The 17,058-nt window shown below is 37.2% G+C and overlaps 1 protein-coding gene across 2 annotated transcripts in view; it reads left to right on the top strand.

Annotated features, from left to right (window-relative positions):
• The window catches only part of Hdc (histidine decarboxylase), a 70,425-nt gene that overhangs the window by 40,480 nt on the left and 12,887 nt on the right, over positions 1-17,058 (top strand). For both annotated transcript variants that reach the window (XM_071590495.1, XM_071590485.1), the window contains exons 4-12: positions 1,622-1,735; positions 2,597-2,719; positions 2,800-2,934; positions 3,143-3,286; positions 12,652-12,718; positions 13,311-13,473; positions 15,312-15,382; positions 15,482-15,501; positions 15,862-15,960. In XM_071590495.1, coding sequence (XP_071446596.1) covers positions 1,622-1,735; positions 2,597-2,719; positions 2,800-2,934; positions 3,143-3,286; positions 12,652-12,718; positions 13,311-13,473; positions 15,312-15,382; positions 15,482-15,501; positions 15,862-15,960 — 936 coding nt within the window. The remainder of the gene's footprint in view (positions 1-1,621; positions 1,736-2,596; positions 2,720-2,799; positions 2,935-3,142; positions 3,287-12,651; positions 12,719-13,310; positions 13,474-15,311; positions 15,383-15,481; positions 15,502-15,861; positions 15,961-17,058) is intronic.

Consider the following 17,058-nt stretch of genomic DNA (forward strand, 5'->3'; position numbering starts at 1 on the left):
GTATAACCATCATATCTATCATTTAATCTTGACTAGTGTGAGATGATCTAAAACTTACGTGATGGATAGCTACTACTTGAAGGACCGGACTGTAGCAAATGCATTCGAAAAAAGAAAATCTATTTGAAGGCATTAGAAGCAACTATGTACAAAGATACTCGTATTAACTTTTTAAGTCAGATGAGCCCACCACATTTCACGAGAAAAAATTCCTTGTAGCAATATAGACTGTCTGGATTTAGCTTGGATGCTACTCTATAAAAAGTAAAAAAACTCTTTGCCCTTTCCTAGTTGCTAGAGAAGTTACAAAAATTTTCTGACTTAATATACATGTACCTTTAAGATATTTATTTTTATACAAGTTAAATACCATAAATGTTACATCCATTGATACGAATATATTGATTAATTACGAATTAGTTTTTTCGTGAACTATCGCTGCTTGAGGTCCTAAAAGGCAAATAGTTTCTTTAGCTGTTTAATAAATTATGCTCCCTGAGATACGATATTATGATAATATGCATGTATACACGCATTATAAAACAGCCATTGAATATTGAAAACAAAAGTATATATTCCATCCAAATAAATTTACTTGCAATGATCTAATGTGGGTACACACAGGTATAACTAGCATCAGATTTTAGTAACCAAGGCATTGTAAGGTGGTGTGTTAGTATAAGTGAGAACTCACTTGGTTATTGGTAAAATCTTCGGGTTTAATTCTGAGAGATGGGTCAGAGCACCTGCTAGCAAATTCAACCAGTAAACCGTTGAGGACCGAACTTTCTAATACGTTGAATGGAGAAAATAACTGCCTGCCTATTCCGAATGGGCGAATTTCACCTCTTTCGGTCTTCTTCGGTTGAGGTCCACCCTTTCTACCAAACAAGAGACAATGGGCTTGGGATCAGATATTATCAATGTTGTTTTCAAGAATCAAAATAATGCCCAGAGTGTGCAATTGAGTATTTATCATCTTTGTTGATTGAGAAAGAAGGGTTAATTTGTCACTTTGAAGTGACAGAAAAGTAAGGTGTTTTATAACGATTAAAGGGGATGGCACTATGATTTCTATTTGCAAAATTGGTACATGTTTGTCTTGGAAAACACATTTGTCACAGTATAGCTGTTCTCAGATATCCAAATTAATATTTTGTGACATAGGTTACAGGAGCTCTGGTATAACAGCATCAAGTAGGTGGCAAAGGCTCTCATAGAAAGATGGAGATTTAGACTCGGCAAGGGCCTCGGCAAATCAGCCCGCCCCCAACGAGTTCCGCACTATTTCGCAAGAGCAGTAACTGACAACTTTGGTATCTCACCAAATTTTGGTATCTGGGACAATCTCACCGATGTGATAACTCCATAAAAACTTGAACGAGAATTATGAATATCATTATAAATTGCATTTTTGGATTTAATGTCTTCTGAAATCAATTTAAAAACTCAGCTGTGTTTCGACTCGACGGAAAATATTTAGTCTTATTCATGCTGTTCTGAAACAAAGTGTAACGATAGATCTCCTTGATTGTCATTTATTCGAGACCATCAATTGTCCAGGGACTCATGTAGGTAATTAATGAACCAATAATAGATTTAATTTTATTCCGCATTGCAGGTGACAACGTGGCAAAGCCCTCACATGCACGCATATTTTCCGGCCTTAAACTCATTCCCGTCACTACTGGGAGACATGCTGGCCGACGCCATCAATTGCCTTGGTTTTACGTGGGTAAGTAAAAGAAAATAGTTGCATGATTTCCAGGATAAGTATGTATACCACGAAACCTTTTGCATGAACACTTCAAACCTTAGACACATTTAACTCTTAGAATAGAGAACTGGATTTTTTTCGCTATCTCCACCAGTTTATGTTGGTTTCTCTAAATAATCGTCTCCCAAAAAGTTTAAAGGAATTCTGAAAAACAAAATACTTTAAAATAGAATATGAATTCATCACATTATGCCCCAATCGTTTCGCGCACAATGCTTACCAAATTGATTGACTAAATATTTTTAAGATATCCTCGTTAAAAGGGTATGGCTGGAAAAGATCAGACTCGCGAAGTAAAAGACAAGCGTTCATCATGGTGAGAGGTTTTGTGAGATTATACAATATTTAAAAATTTTAACCAGCGAAAACACTTGTTTACAGGTGGTCATAATCGATCACCCAGCTTGTAGCATTTTGCGAGGTGGCTGACTGACAGATAATTCAAGCTAGCCATTTTATGATGAAATATAAACAAAATAATAGCCAACGAAAATACACTGCACGTGCATATTTCATTAACAAAGAAATTTTTAAGATATCACTGTATGGAAATTACCTGATATAATAAGTTTAAATCAACTACCGATATATTCATTCATAGCAATAGGGGCTTCTTCCTTGAGTTAGGTAACTTATCAAGGGTACCTAAAACATTAATGCAAATTTTAATAAAATTTTATGCTGCAAAATCAATGAAATAGTTTACCAATGGATGACTGAAAAATAATCGCACTCTTATTAAACCGAATTATTAAATTAAAGAAGATTAATAATTATTTACTAAATACTAAATACAAGAACTCATTCTCGTCACTTTAGGCCTCCAGCCCCGCATGCACAGAGCTTGAGACAGTAGTAATGGACTGGCTGGGGAAAATGATCGGCCTGCCGGACGAATTTCTTCACTCAGCCAGTGGAAGCCAGGGGGGAGGCGTGATTCAAGTAAGCGCCATAAATGATGCCGACGGATTTCCTGCCAATAGACTAGGGTTTAACTTAATGCATTTTTGTCAATTTTTCAGACGACTTCCAGTGAAGCTACGTTCGTCGCTCTTTTAGCTGGCAGGACAGAGGCCATTCGGAGATACCAAAAGTTATGTCCCGATCTCGAAGATGCGGAAGTCAACAGCAGATTAGTGGCGTATTGTTCTGACCAGGTGATTCAACAGTCTCCTATATTTAAAGCTGTCATAAACTGATTACTATTTTCATCAATGGATTGAAAATTTTTCTCAAATAGGCATTCCCTATTGATATTAAAATAGCTTCATATCATTTTGAAATTGTTTTACTATTTTATTCTGGATTAATTGTTTCACTTTCGGGACGCACTCAAATCTGATATAATTTCTCTTTCTTTCCAAGGCACATTCATCGGTGGAGAAAGCAGGTCTTATTGGACTTGTTAAGATGAGGTACATAGAATCTGACGAGAATCTGAGTTTACGCGGAGATAAACTCCGCCAGGCCATCGCCAAGGATAGAGATAATGGCTTAGTGCCATTTTACGTAAGTAAATACAAACTGTCCGCAGTATTTCAAAATTACATGAAACTTAAACGTTTTCAGATTTTCTATAAAAACCTACGTTTTCCGATTTAGATATGTCATGATCTAATCCCGCAATCATTCTACGCCGAGTATGCTATTGTTTTTATGCCACTTGCATCGCAGTATTTCGTTAAAAAGTTGAATGCAATTAGAGTGACCGGATTCATATTTGGTTTTTGGGTACCATAGATGGATTTTGGGGTATTCATTATTGCGTTCTGGAATAATCGCACAATCAAGTATTAAGGACGAACAATTATCATTTTTTAAATTTATTTTTGTAGATTTTTACACGCTTCCCATGGACCACAACCGGGACGTGGTGGAAAGACTTGTGTGATCCCACGGCCCATAAAGCTGTACTGGCGGTAGCTATGACTATTGCTTCTAGTAGGGTTGCCTATGCCAGACAAGTCGAAGGGTAAGATCCAGGCGAAAGGTGGTGCGCACAGTGTCTTATGCTCAGTGAGGTGGGGAAAAGGCGTCTGAACCCAAAGGGGCAGCCATTTCAGGGATGAGGTGTTTAAAACACTTTCGAGGGAGGGGCGATCGGGATGGTGTGGTGAGTAATGTACTGGCTTCCCACCCAGAGGATCCGGGTTCGAATTCCGGTGAAAGTTTGATTTTTCAGAGGTATCCCGATCCCTATTGGGGTGGACAGCACTTAAAGTGTCGAATGGGACGTTGAACTGTGGACCCCTTGGTGCCTATTGTTAAGAGTATCCGAATGCCGACACCGTGTTTCCTCGCTTGCTCCATCACCTGAACTTCCTACCCCTACCAAATTACTCCCCTATTCCTAATGGCGCAGATGACCTCAGCTGTAGGTCGCCTCCCCTAATATCTACTAAAACTTTTGAGGAAGGCAACGTAAACTACCTAAATTAGCAATTTCCATAAAATATGATGAAGGTACGTATAAAAATGAATTATGGCCAATACGTGTCTCGGCCCACTGGGTCGAGTGTCACACCCAGCAGGGGAGGAGACAAGCCGTCGTCATCACACGAAATTTTCGCACAGCCGAGCAGATGACAGCAAAAGAGGTCTCACGCCTCAGTGAGAATAGGGACTTAAGGGGTTTCCCTATAGATGGCGCCCGGTGTTGCTTAAGGATGCCATTATGGCATCCGCTACGTGAAATTATAACAGAAGCTATTCCGTAAAAGTCGCCGATTCCATTTCTGTACGCTCTTTGAGTGTCGAGCTGCCGAGCCTGTGACACCACGGTATCGCTGAATAGCATCGACAAATGCATTGTTTCGCGGTAGTCATTTGTCAAAATCGTCATACAACACACACTGTAAACATGAAAATTAAAGAGAATTCAGGGAGTTTATGCAGCTCATTTTTATCCAATTGCTACAAGCTGTAAAAAGATGATTTGAAATAATTCTAAAGAAAAGACTACCGGATCAATCAAACCATTTCGCAGTGTGCGACGAAGACTTTTTCCATTGTTCTTTAGTTCTCTACGAATATTGAAGACTGTGATAGAGGATAGAACGTTAGGTACAGGTAAGTGAGGAAAGAGAGAGAAAAGGATTGGGATTTCGGAAGAAATGAAGGAAGTATGCTTTACTAAGAGGGACTTAGGCTTAGTGTCGGGCCATCAGGTTGCTTTTGTAGAAGATACAAGTACTCGGAAATACGAGTATATCATTGTACCGTTATCTTAGCTGTGTCCAACAAAAACCCAAACTTAACCGTTGGATTATTATCAATAATCAAGATCATACGATTGAATAAATATAACTATGTCAGCAACTTGAGGTCTACTTTAGATTTCACCGATTCGTAACTTTTAACTGATACTGTAGATGCATCTCATAAAGAAATGCCATAGAGCATGCGATTTTGCAACGTTATCACTACATATGATTGTAATTTGACAAACCTTAATTGAACAAAGGCAGTTTGTAAAATTGGACAAAATATAGCTACAAAACGTAATCATTTCATATTTTAGCAAAATGAATTTTGAATTCAATTATTGTTTGATAAATTTCACAAAATAGCATTTTGTACAAAAACTACTCTTTCTCGAACTTAAATGTATGGCTGAAGATAGCTACCAGCGAGTTGGACAGAAATTCCGGGTCAGAAAGCTAGTCCTTAACCCTTAAAACGCTAATAATAATAATATTTTTATTGCCCATTGATCATATATATCATATACGAGGGTCATCCGGAAAGTAGTACCCGTTCGTGAAATAAAGACACAAAAGTAAATATTAACAAACATAAAAAATTTTATTTGAAAGAGGATACTTTAAACTACTTCTCAACATAATCTCCAAGCAAATTAAGGCATTTGTCATAACGTGTGACAAGTTTCTGTATTCCTGCTGCATAGTCCTTCGCCGCCAGCTCATTGAGATACGCGAGGGACCCATCTTGCACAAATTTTTGCATAATGCAGATGGTGTTTAACAATTTCATGAACAATTGTTCGAGAAACATTGGGAAAATTCTCACAGATGTCATCAATTGTGACGCGCCGATCGTTCCTCACGAATTCGTCAACTGAGCTCACCAGTTGGTCTGTAATGACAGACGGTCTCCCCGAACGCTCATCGTCGTGTGTGTTCCCCCTCCCCATGTTGAAGTTGCGACACCACCGCCGAACAGACGACTCGTCCATTACATTGTCTCCATACACCTCCTTTAATTGGCGATGAATATCACATGGGCGAACGTTTCTTGCATTGAGGAATTTAATCACTGCCCTCACTTCACAACTGGCGGCGTTCTCAATTTTTTTAAACATTGTAAACAATCACAGAAACAACACAGGCAATGCTAGCGTCACGCAACTTGGCTCAGAGAAGGCAGACAAGCCACTGAAGCTATCTGACCTCGTCCAGCGGCTACTCGCGTCGTCAGCACTTCATGCGGCACGAACGGGTACTACTTTCCGGATGACCCTCGTAGATAAGGGAGTCGTCAAACACAAAGGAAACTACAAAATACAGGTGCATTTAAACACTATGAGTTTGCTTGAAAAAGATTATAGACATTAGAGTATGCAATACAAACGCAATGCACTACAATTGCTTGTCATTAAAAAATTCTTTCAATGAATAAAACTCCATTAGGAGGTTCTTGAGTTTCGATTTGAAATAAAATTACAATACTTTCAGTTGTCTTAAGTTGCTTTTACTCTTCGATGCAATCTCTTATTAAAATCTAATTTCTTTAATAGCTTGTGACATGAGTGATGTTTGCAAAGGTAAATGGATATAACCGAACGGCCAACGAAAATACTTCACAAAATGGCACCAAAGATTTTTTATTTCACGATTTAATTTCAGACTGTATTACCTGCCATATAGGGAGATGGGTGCAGTAGAAGAAAGATGGGAATACTATATCTCAAACTAGAAATAAACAAATCTGTGAATGAAACAATGGTGGTAAATAACAAAGGGTTGGGAAGCCATGAATTGCAGTGCAAATTGTTAGGAAGACGGTTAAAATAAGTAATTTAAAGAACGTGAATACAGAATTAGGGAGTAGAACATCCAATGAGCTAAACTATCTAAGAGCTATACGCGTCAGGAGATGAGAAACTAATAGCACAAATTAAACCTGGTGAAACGAACAGTACAAGGATTTGTGAAGTCAAACACGCAAAAGGATGAAATGGGAGTTATGTACAGAAAGGTGAAGTAGCAGCAAATATTCAGGAAAGAAAAAATCTGAGTACAGCATTAGAAATGCATCAAGTAAAACATTAAACGAAGAAGCAGAAATTTTGACGAGATGGAAAGAATATATGGAGTTTATGATCAAAATTACAGGCCAGCGAGTTTTGTAAGCAGAAAAGGTTATATGATGTCGATAAGGATTATAGCTTAATGCTCAGGAATATTAGAGTGCTAAATAGAAAAAGTATTTAAGAAATGATAAAGCAGAATTTTTTCTGTGGAAATAGATAACAACCCCACAGAACCACTCAAGAATTTAGAAAAAAAAGGATGGGAGAGGCTCATTCCTAGTACTTACGAGAGTGTAGTTTAGCCTGAAGGCTCTGTTAGATACGAAGTAATGATGCCCGGCCCAAATAATGGGAAAGCAGCAATATGTGAGGATTAGAGGATATAAGTTTGATTTTAAACGTGGAAAGGGTACCACTCAGGATCATCAACAAAAGGATGGCGAAGAGAGCTAATAAGTACTTCGGAGACTAGTTTGGGTTCATAAAGGGAAGAGCGTGATGCCATAGCAATAATGAAATCACTAGCAGAAAGTTGCATGGAATACAAGCAGAATATATTTTTGTCTTTTGTTGGTTTTGAGAAGGTGATCGACATTTTAAAATAGCAGGTATTGGATGAGAATTACTCATGTAAAATCGAAGGTATTCGGATTCTAAAGAAGTAAGATTATAAGATAAACATTAGATAACTTGCGTTAGGTAAAGGAGCGCATTGAAAGAGTCGTTGGTTGGTGACAGGCATCAAAATGTAATGAATACGGGGTTCGTCCGGAAAATAAGTGTACTGATTTTTTCCCGCCGCTCCAGGCGCGCCCAGCACTGCTCTGACGGGCTGCCATTGGAGGGGGGTATTTTGGCAAGCGACGCTGAAAAAGGCAGTCGGCTCTGAGCTGTGGTGTAGTGAGGAGCTCTGCTAACGCGAACCTCCTCGCTCGACCCACGTCACGGAACGCGATGCCGAAGCAGCGTTATTCCATCAAATTTGCGGTAAAGCTTGGGAAATCGTCTACCGAAACTGTCGGTATGATTAACCAGGCTTACGGGGAGTCAGCCATGTCCAGAAACATGAGCTTTCGGTGGCACAAGATGTTCGTGGAGGGCAGAGAAGAGGTCGACGACGAACCACGGCCTGGACGCCCATCAACGACACTCACCGACGAAAATGTGCGAAAAGTTCGCGATGTACTGAACTCTGATCGTCGTCTTAGTGTTCGGATGATAGCAGAGCAGTGTAATGTGCCAAAAACAATAGTGCACGAGATTATTAGGGAGCAATTACAGATGCGAAAAATTTGTGCAAAGTTGGTGCCGAAAGTGCTCAGTGATGATCAAAGACTCAATCGTTTGGAAATCGCGACACAACTTGCGGATCACTGCAAAAATGATCCACATTTTTTAGAGAACGTTATTTCGGGTGACGAGACGTGGATCTTTGAGTACGACCCGGAGTCGAAGAGACAAAGTGCGGAGTGGCACACCCCATCATCACCCCGTCAAAAGAAAGCTCGCATGAGCAAATCTCGGATCAAGGCGATGCTCATTGTCTTTTTTGACAAAAGGGGAGTCGTCCACTACGAATTTGTACCTGAACGACAAACTGTAAATGCTGCATTTTACGTCCAAGTGCTCGATAGGCTTCGAAAACGAGTCGCCCGCGTCCGGCCAGCGATCAAAAACATCTGGCGGCGGCATCACGACAATGCGCCGTCTCACACCGCGCTTGTCGTGTCGGACTTCTTGGCCAAGCACGGCGTGGCAACGCTGCCGCACCCGCCCTACAGCCCGGACTTGGCACCACCGGACTTCTTTCTGTTCCCGAAGATAAAGAGGAGTTTGAAAGGAACGCGATACGGGACTTTGGACGCCGTCAAAGAGGCCGTGACGACGTGTCTTCGAGAGGTTCCCGATGATGCCTTCGCGGGAGCGTTCCAGGAATGGGAACGCCGCTGGAACAAGTGTATCGACTCACAAGGGTCCTATTTTGAGGAATATTAGCTTAAGATATGTAAAAGTGTAATAAATTTTTTTTCCTGAGCTCAGTACACTTATTTTCCGGACGAACCCTGTACGTGTAACTTGGGAGAACTTAGATATGAAGGTATGAGGGTGATTCGAAAAGTAAGGTTCCCTATTTTTCACCTACCCAACGCCAATTATGGACACAAAAGGAAATGAAGGAACTACAAAAATCAAAATAAATGGGTTGTCAAATGTACATATTTAACTATGCTTCAAAATTTTTTAACCCCTAACTAATTATTATAGCTCATTAGCTGCGCATACTTTCTACCGCCATTAATTTTATCCAAAATTATTGCTCTTTTCCTCCCTTTACCTCGATTTCCGAGCATTATCCTTTCTATCAGTCTTCATGATCCCATTTACTTTCAGTATTTATTACATCCACTTGCCATTAATTGTTCGAATTTCTCCAAATTCTTCCCTCCCCTAACAAACTTAAAATGTATTCGTGTTTCCTTCTCCGTTCACTTAATTTTTTTCATTATTTCCCAAACCCACATCTCAGAACCAGCGAATCTGCACTATTGCCTCAACGACCAGGTTTACGAGCCATAGAAAAATACGAGGGCGAATCGAAAAGTAAGGTCTCCTATTTTTTTAATGAAAAATCAAATTTATTCTCAACTATGCGCATTTCGTTGGAAAGTTTGAGCATTTAGCTATTTTTCTACATGGTCGCCTTGACGATCAATCCCTTTTTGCATCCTTGTAAAAAGCTTTTTAATACCGGCGTCACACCTTTCTCCCGCCGTATTATTATGAGAAAATTGATGGCAGAAAAAAACAATTATGGAAAAGAGTGAAAAGAAATTCGAAAATAAAATTAGAAGGGCTAACATAAAAATTATTTATAGTTCTTTGTATTTGAATTTCTCAGGCTGTATTTTGCTAGAGGACAATGCTTTAATTGTGAAAACTAGAGACATTGTCCTCCTGTAATGTTCTCATCAGAATGGATAGTTTCTTGAAAATGATAAATCTGAAACAAAAAGGCCTGCTAACAACGATACATTTATGTATGGTATAATTAACGGAATTAATTAATTTAAATATATAAGCGAATATAATTAAAGTGCGCCGAATAAATCAAATGCTATTGATATCCAAATAAAATATTTGTAATAATCTAAAATATGCTTAAATCAATGATATAAAATGCTGCGGAAAATTTAGACAAAGAAAGTACGAGTACAATTACCTAGCTGGGAAACAAAGCAATGAAAACTACCCATAGCATCATCACAAATACTTATTTAGACTAAAAAATTGACATTGCGTGCACAGTGATAAATTGCGCAGATGATTAATCAGCAAATACTTAGCATCGGCTGCGGAAATTAGTCCTTGTAAAAGAAGGAGGAATTTATTAAAACTGAAAAATGGAAACAAGACCTACTTCCATTCACCGAAAGGATCTTTCTTACAAAGAAATTCAAGCCTTCATCCACAACGATGTCTTTTGGGGGCAGCTGGCGTGGGCGACTCATCAACTTGTCAAGAATAAGATTATTTTCTCGAGACTGGTGAAAGAGGGGTAGTCGGTAAATCCGGTGGGTGAATTACATAGGGACACGGTTAAAGCCGCTGGAAAGTAAGAGGATGAGAGAGTGACTGCGGACTTAAAACTCTGTAGTTAATTGAGGCAGGGAATTTCCAGAGGCTTGCCCAAGTCTCTTGGGGCCCAATTACAGCTATCCTTCTCGGAGAAAAATATTGTTTCGGACTTGGTAAATTGAAGGGGATCACCGTTTCCGTTGTATGGAGAAGGGCTTCCCAAACTTTTCTTGTTTATTGATAAGACCACAGTCTATGCGTACTGATGCATATTGGATGACTTATAACAATGTCATACGCTGTGAGAGATAGTTAAGGCCCATACTTAGTGGAATTCCTACGTGGAGTAATGCTTTTCCCAAAAAATCTCCATCTCTCTAAAAAGCCTAAATCTCATCAATCTCTCAAGCCTAAAGCCCATCTCTCTAAATCTTGTTACATAAAATACTACCCACACCAGAATCAATGTTACAGTAAAATACAGATGTTTCAATCCTATGAAAAATTAGAACCGTCAACAATAAATGAATTGTAAAGAACGTTGCGTCACCTTTAGTAGGCATTTGGCACATTTATGTACAAATAATTGTTCCCCAATGACAGTGAACTTTACAACACTTAAATTACTTTTGGAGAATCGCATCTGAAAAGATTCCCAAGAAAATAATGATGGAAATTTTTCATTCAATCAAATTTCCATTGTCGCGGTTTTCAATCAAGGAATACTGAGTTTTATTTATGCAAGATGGGTTCACATTTTGGCTTGTGTTATGAAATAATTATTTATTTTTAATGAATACATTAAAGAGCCTTTAGTTTATTAATGGCATCAAAGAAATATGCCTCTCATGGATCAAAAGTGAAGGAGTTATTATGTAAGCCATGAATAAAAATTAAAAATATACCTTAAATGGCACGAAAACTCTTTAAGAGTACTTGTACAGTTTTTAGAGTATATTTTCAGCAGTTAGTTGATTTTCATTACTATGACCAAGAATTTTAAGGGGCACTTTCAAGAGCAATTTGTAAGTTATCGAGGACTTATCAAGGGCATTAGAAAACATCAAAATTATTTTCAATAACTGTTACTAGACATAGCAAGTTAAATGATGTACTTTTCTATTGGTGCTCTAACACATAATAATATTATTTAGATGGACTCATTAAGACTATTTTTAACTATAATTAGATGCCCGAGAATATCAATCAGGCACGTTAAAAGATTTTACATAACATTCGGCATATAACAATAATTATGGTTTGGGTGTTTCTGCGAATGAAACAAGTTAATTATGTTCAAAGTTAATTCACTGGGGGAATCCTGTATCTAATTGGAAACTGACAGTCGAATTATCGCCCAAATAATGCTGAGGGAAAATAAATCACCCATGCTGAAAAAACTTGTCCTCTATTTTAAACTTCCACCATGGTCATTACTAGGTTCTGATTAAAACACGTTCCATTTAAAATGTTATCCTTTTGATTTGATCTTAGCTTTTAATTTGTTCACCCTAATCCAAAGAGTTATTCAAAGGGCCACCAAAACAAGCTGATCTAATAAAAAATTGGACATCTGGAGATATTCAATAAAATATTCCATGGTGTATTATAACTCTGGAGGTATCGGCTATTACTATTCGCTCTTTCTCATTATTCCACCTTATCCGGTAGCTAAAGTGCAAAGTTCCGCCATCTCGTCCGCCTTCGTAATAATAGGAAGGATATGAACGTGTATCCTTTTCCCTTTCCTATAAATCACCGTAAATAGCTTCGGTTTGATGGCCAAAGGCGACGTCAGCCTCTTAAATCCCGCTGGCTAGCAGGTGCGTTCTGCAAGGCGAGAGAGGAAACCTATTAAGGTGACGGAGGAGAAGTGGCTCTGTCGTTTCGGCGTTCTCTTACATTTAAATTAAAACATTGGGGCTTTATCACTTGATGATTTCCGCTCCTCGGAACGTATAAATACCGCCGTTTAAAATCTCCCTGAAATGCATTTAAGGTACGAATTTCTTCCGCTTCTTTGCAGCTGTGCGCCACACTTGGGACAACTGGAGCCTGCTCATTTGACAACCTCAAGGAGTTGGGGCCCATTTGTAAGCATTTATTCTTTGCCCTGTCCCTTAGAAATAAGATATTTTTTCAAGCTGCAAAACTGAAATTCCTTCAGTAACATGATTTTGAATAAGAGCACCTTACTTTGATGCAATCGCTAGATGCATAAATATTTTAGTCTCAAGCTCTTATAGTAAATTGTAGTATAGTAAAAATAACTCTTAGTACTACACATAAGAAACTAGAAATTTAATTAAAATTACTTAAGTGGATATAAAAAAATGAAAAAGTAGTAAAAAAACGCCTTCAATATTTTGATTCAGATTATTTCCCAAGTACTTCGTGATATTCAATTGGCATCAAAACTATTGCATTATCCAAATAATAATTTCGTACATAGTTCTTAAATTAAGTTAAAAAAAAGCAAATTATTTTTAAAAATTTAAAAGTATATAACAAGCAATAGTAAATTATTAAATAAAGCAAATTCTTACAAAGTTATTCTCATAAAGCAATACATTTTAAAAATCCTTAATTCATCAGTAAAAAAAAAGTAATTGATCATAAATTCTTGCACTAAAATAATTACCCACCCTTTCCTACCTTAGAAATTCGACTTTTTTAAATTGATAGGTAAAGAGGAACGGTTGTGGCTACATGTTGATGCAGCATATGCAGGGACCGCTTTCATATGCCCAGAGTTTCGCGGCTGGCTTGTGGGAATCGAATATGTTGACTCCATAGCGTTCAACCCTTCTAAATGGATGATGGTACATTTTGACTGCACAGCTATGTGGTGAGTGAATTTCTTTCTATCTGAAGATGGCGGTAGTGAGTCCGCAAGATATTTGCCGCGGTGTTTTTCTTATAAAATTAACAATTTTTTTACCAGAGTAATAACATTACAATCGAGATCTTTCCGGATATTGAGAAATGGCAATAGACACGTATTTTACTAGTTCTGAGCTAAATATTAAACTAAGACGAGGTCATTGTTGCAAATTTAGTGGATTCAGTTTCGTCGATAGAGTTAGAGTACCCAAGAGTTTCATTTACAATAATAATGAGCACCACATTATGAGGGGTTAACTCAGAGTTTTTATGAAACTACCGTTAGTAAAATTTAAAAAAATGCTAAAACGAGCCTTAGGGCAAGATAGAATTCATACGAATACTTTTGATGACAACAGTTAATTTGAAAATTTCAATACTTTCGAATTCATTGCATTTTATCCTGCGATATTTTAGAATTTCTAAATGGAAGCCATAAAACTAGAAAGATAAATGGTTCCCGGTAATTAATTATGAATACCACAAACACGCGTCGCATAAAATGGAATAATCATCAGTATGCTTCGAAATCAATCGTAATTATCAAGTGGAATCACTACTTATCGTTTACTTTCTCAACTATATATTTCCATTGTATAGCCACAACATAAAAACCGCGTCAAATAATATAAGTAGGCCATCCCTATGTTGATAATATTTAAAGTCTTAAATTACAAACTAAATAAATAATTATTAAGGTAAAGCAAATATACAAACAACCAGATAAAACAAGCTGGTTTTGAAACGCATATCGCAGTATAAAATAAATTCATGTCATAACAATATATTCATAGTAAATTCAGGATCCATTCAGTTCACAGTTCATCCAGGGAAAAGGGGGTTATTATCCCCTTCCGATGTGAATAAATTCTAAACATGAAGGCAGTAACGACAAAGACAATACTTATTTCATAGGCCACAATCCATTATTTATTTTACTCGTATGCCACGAAGAAAAATAGCATTAAATAAAGCGATGCATATTTTGAAGGCAAACAAAAAATTCGTACTTCTATGGGCCAGGTCATTTTTACCCTTTGTTGGTGATTGAATATTTATAAGTGGAGTGCAACTACAGTTAATTTCAACGAAACACCGAATTAGGAATAATTTAAAAGGTTCAAGACATTCAAATTCACTTCGAAATCGAATTAATATTATGCGAACTTTAGCTTTAAGAGGCTATGCGAAGTTTAATGACATTTTTGTTTACATTTCACCAAAGGATTATCTAGCCTTAGTAAGATATTTTAGAGCATTGAATAAGTTTATAGGACCATCATCACAATCAATTTGAGAAACCAAATGAAAGAGTCAAAAAGGAAGCCGCTTGCTGGGAAAATTCAAAAGGGAAGATAGCACAAGTGAAATGATCGGGGAATTGCTATGGGATAGCTCAAAGAGAGGAACAATTGGAACGTATGGAAAAATGCTTGAATTGTGCGCGGGTAAGTAGGCGTGGGGAGACATCATGGTAAAAACACAACCCGGATGTTACAAAGGAAGGAGAGACCATACGCACAAACTAAAATGACTAACTCAAAGGAGCAACACATTCCTTACTCAAAAAGGGCATTGGTGATTGGAACAAATAAACTGCGGATGCTTTTAAACTTTTCCTGTAAACGTCAGGAGCTTGAAGAAAAGAGACGGCCAAACACCTAGACTAATTTTTTTTTTCTTTCTGATGTTTTGATTTGGTTATTATCCCGGCTTATTTATAATTATTGATTGATTTAACTGTACCTTGCTATCTGGATGAAAGCCAAACTTTGTTGTGGTTATAAATGAATTATTTTTCAGGGTGAGAAACAGTGGAGCACTTCATCGTACATTCAACGTTGACCCATTATATCTCCAGCATGAGAATTCAGGTAATTGGCATGCAAAAATATACGTAGCAGTATTGATGCAAATGACAAATATTCTCTTTGACTTGTCTATTAATTTATCTAAATTTTTCCTTTTTGCAGGTCTTGCAATTGATTACATGGTACGTATTATGGTAGTTTATTGATAGAGCGTTGACCAACCGCGAATGTTCATGCATACTATGGACCAATTACGGAAGGGCTGCCAGATCGCTCCTAATGCTTTCATTTAAATCTGTAATTACCCCTCCTCGATAACCTCCCGAGTCCCCGATAATGATTCACAATATCGATTAAAAGCAAACTGTATTCAATTAATCATTCTGTATTCAAGTACAATTCAGAAAAATTGAAGAAATTGATTAAATAATCCATCATTTGCATGATAATGTATGTACAATAATGCAAAAACCTTGAATAAGAAGAGTGCTGAAGCTAAAACGAAAGCTAATATTATTCCTTCTTCCTTGTTCTATTTCAAGCACTGGCAAATACCACTAAGCAAGCGATTTAGAGCCCTGAAGCTATGGTTTGTCATTCGAAACTTCGGAATAAAAGGTCTTCAAAAGCACATCCGAGAGGTAAGTTCACTTTTCTTTGAGTAAATTATATTCCTAATTCTTAACTAGTTCTATTATATGGCATGCTGACATTCTTAATAAACATCGCAAGCTAAATAGTAGACTCAGAAAAATATTTAAAGAAATTTTGAGAGGAGAAGGCAATGGAAATTAGAACCTAAATGTATATACATAAAAGCCAAAACTAGAATTAGACTTAAAATAGAAAACATGAAAATCCCATGCATTTAGATGTTCAAAAATAATAATAAAAAGACCACGCTTTCATAAGAAATTTAAGCAATTGACAATAATAACTGCCGTTAGTTATTACATTCAGTACTTTTTATAAAGGTCATTTACGTACTTATACTCGTATATGGATGCTGGAGAAAAATAAGATCAAATTCATTCTAACGAGAAATTTGCAGCCTACATTCTGAAATGAGGAACTTAACTGATGATAGAAATCATTTCTTACTTCAATATACATTGATTTGAAACGGTTATTATTAAATAATTTGCCAATTACCAACCTAAGATGTTTCTAACTTCCTCTAATCTGAAATTTCTGATTCAGTTCCTTCGAATGAAAATTTCAAATTTCCACGCTGTAGACTTAACAGAATTATATTTCTACATTTTAAAATGTTACGGGCATGATGAAATTGGCTTGCCTAGGAAAAAATGTTACAATATTCAAATCAACCCTTAAGATTTGTTATTATATTATTCATTGGTGGAGAGATATCCATCCTCTCGGTAGAAACTGAAATTATCCCACCTTGAGGAGGTATATTAAAATATTATCTATATAATAACTTAGAAAACGGCTAGATGGATAAAATATTCGGGGTCTTCCTAATACTTGAAGAAACCAGCGGAAATATACATCTCATACATGAACTGATTCCGTTCACAGAATTGCAGAAACTTTTAATATAATAAAATAAAAAGAAATAATATCAATTCAGAAAGTTCGCAGTGTAAAAATCATTAGCCTGCACTGAGACTCGGACAATGATCCCCTCGATTCCCACCCGAGTGCTTTCCAAGGGATCCAGATTCGAGTCTTGGCTACGGTGAGTGATTTTTACATTGTGAAATTCCAGCATTTCG

Source organism: Hetaerina americana, unplaced genomic scaffold (genome assembly GCF_022747635.1).
Source record: "Hetaerina americana unplaced genomic scaffold, ioHetAmer1.1.p SCAF_1, whole genome shotgun sequence".
NCBI classification, from domain to species: Eukaryota; Metazoa; Arthropoda; class Insecta; order Odonata; family Calopterygidae; genus Hetaerina; species Hetaerina americana.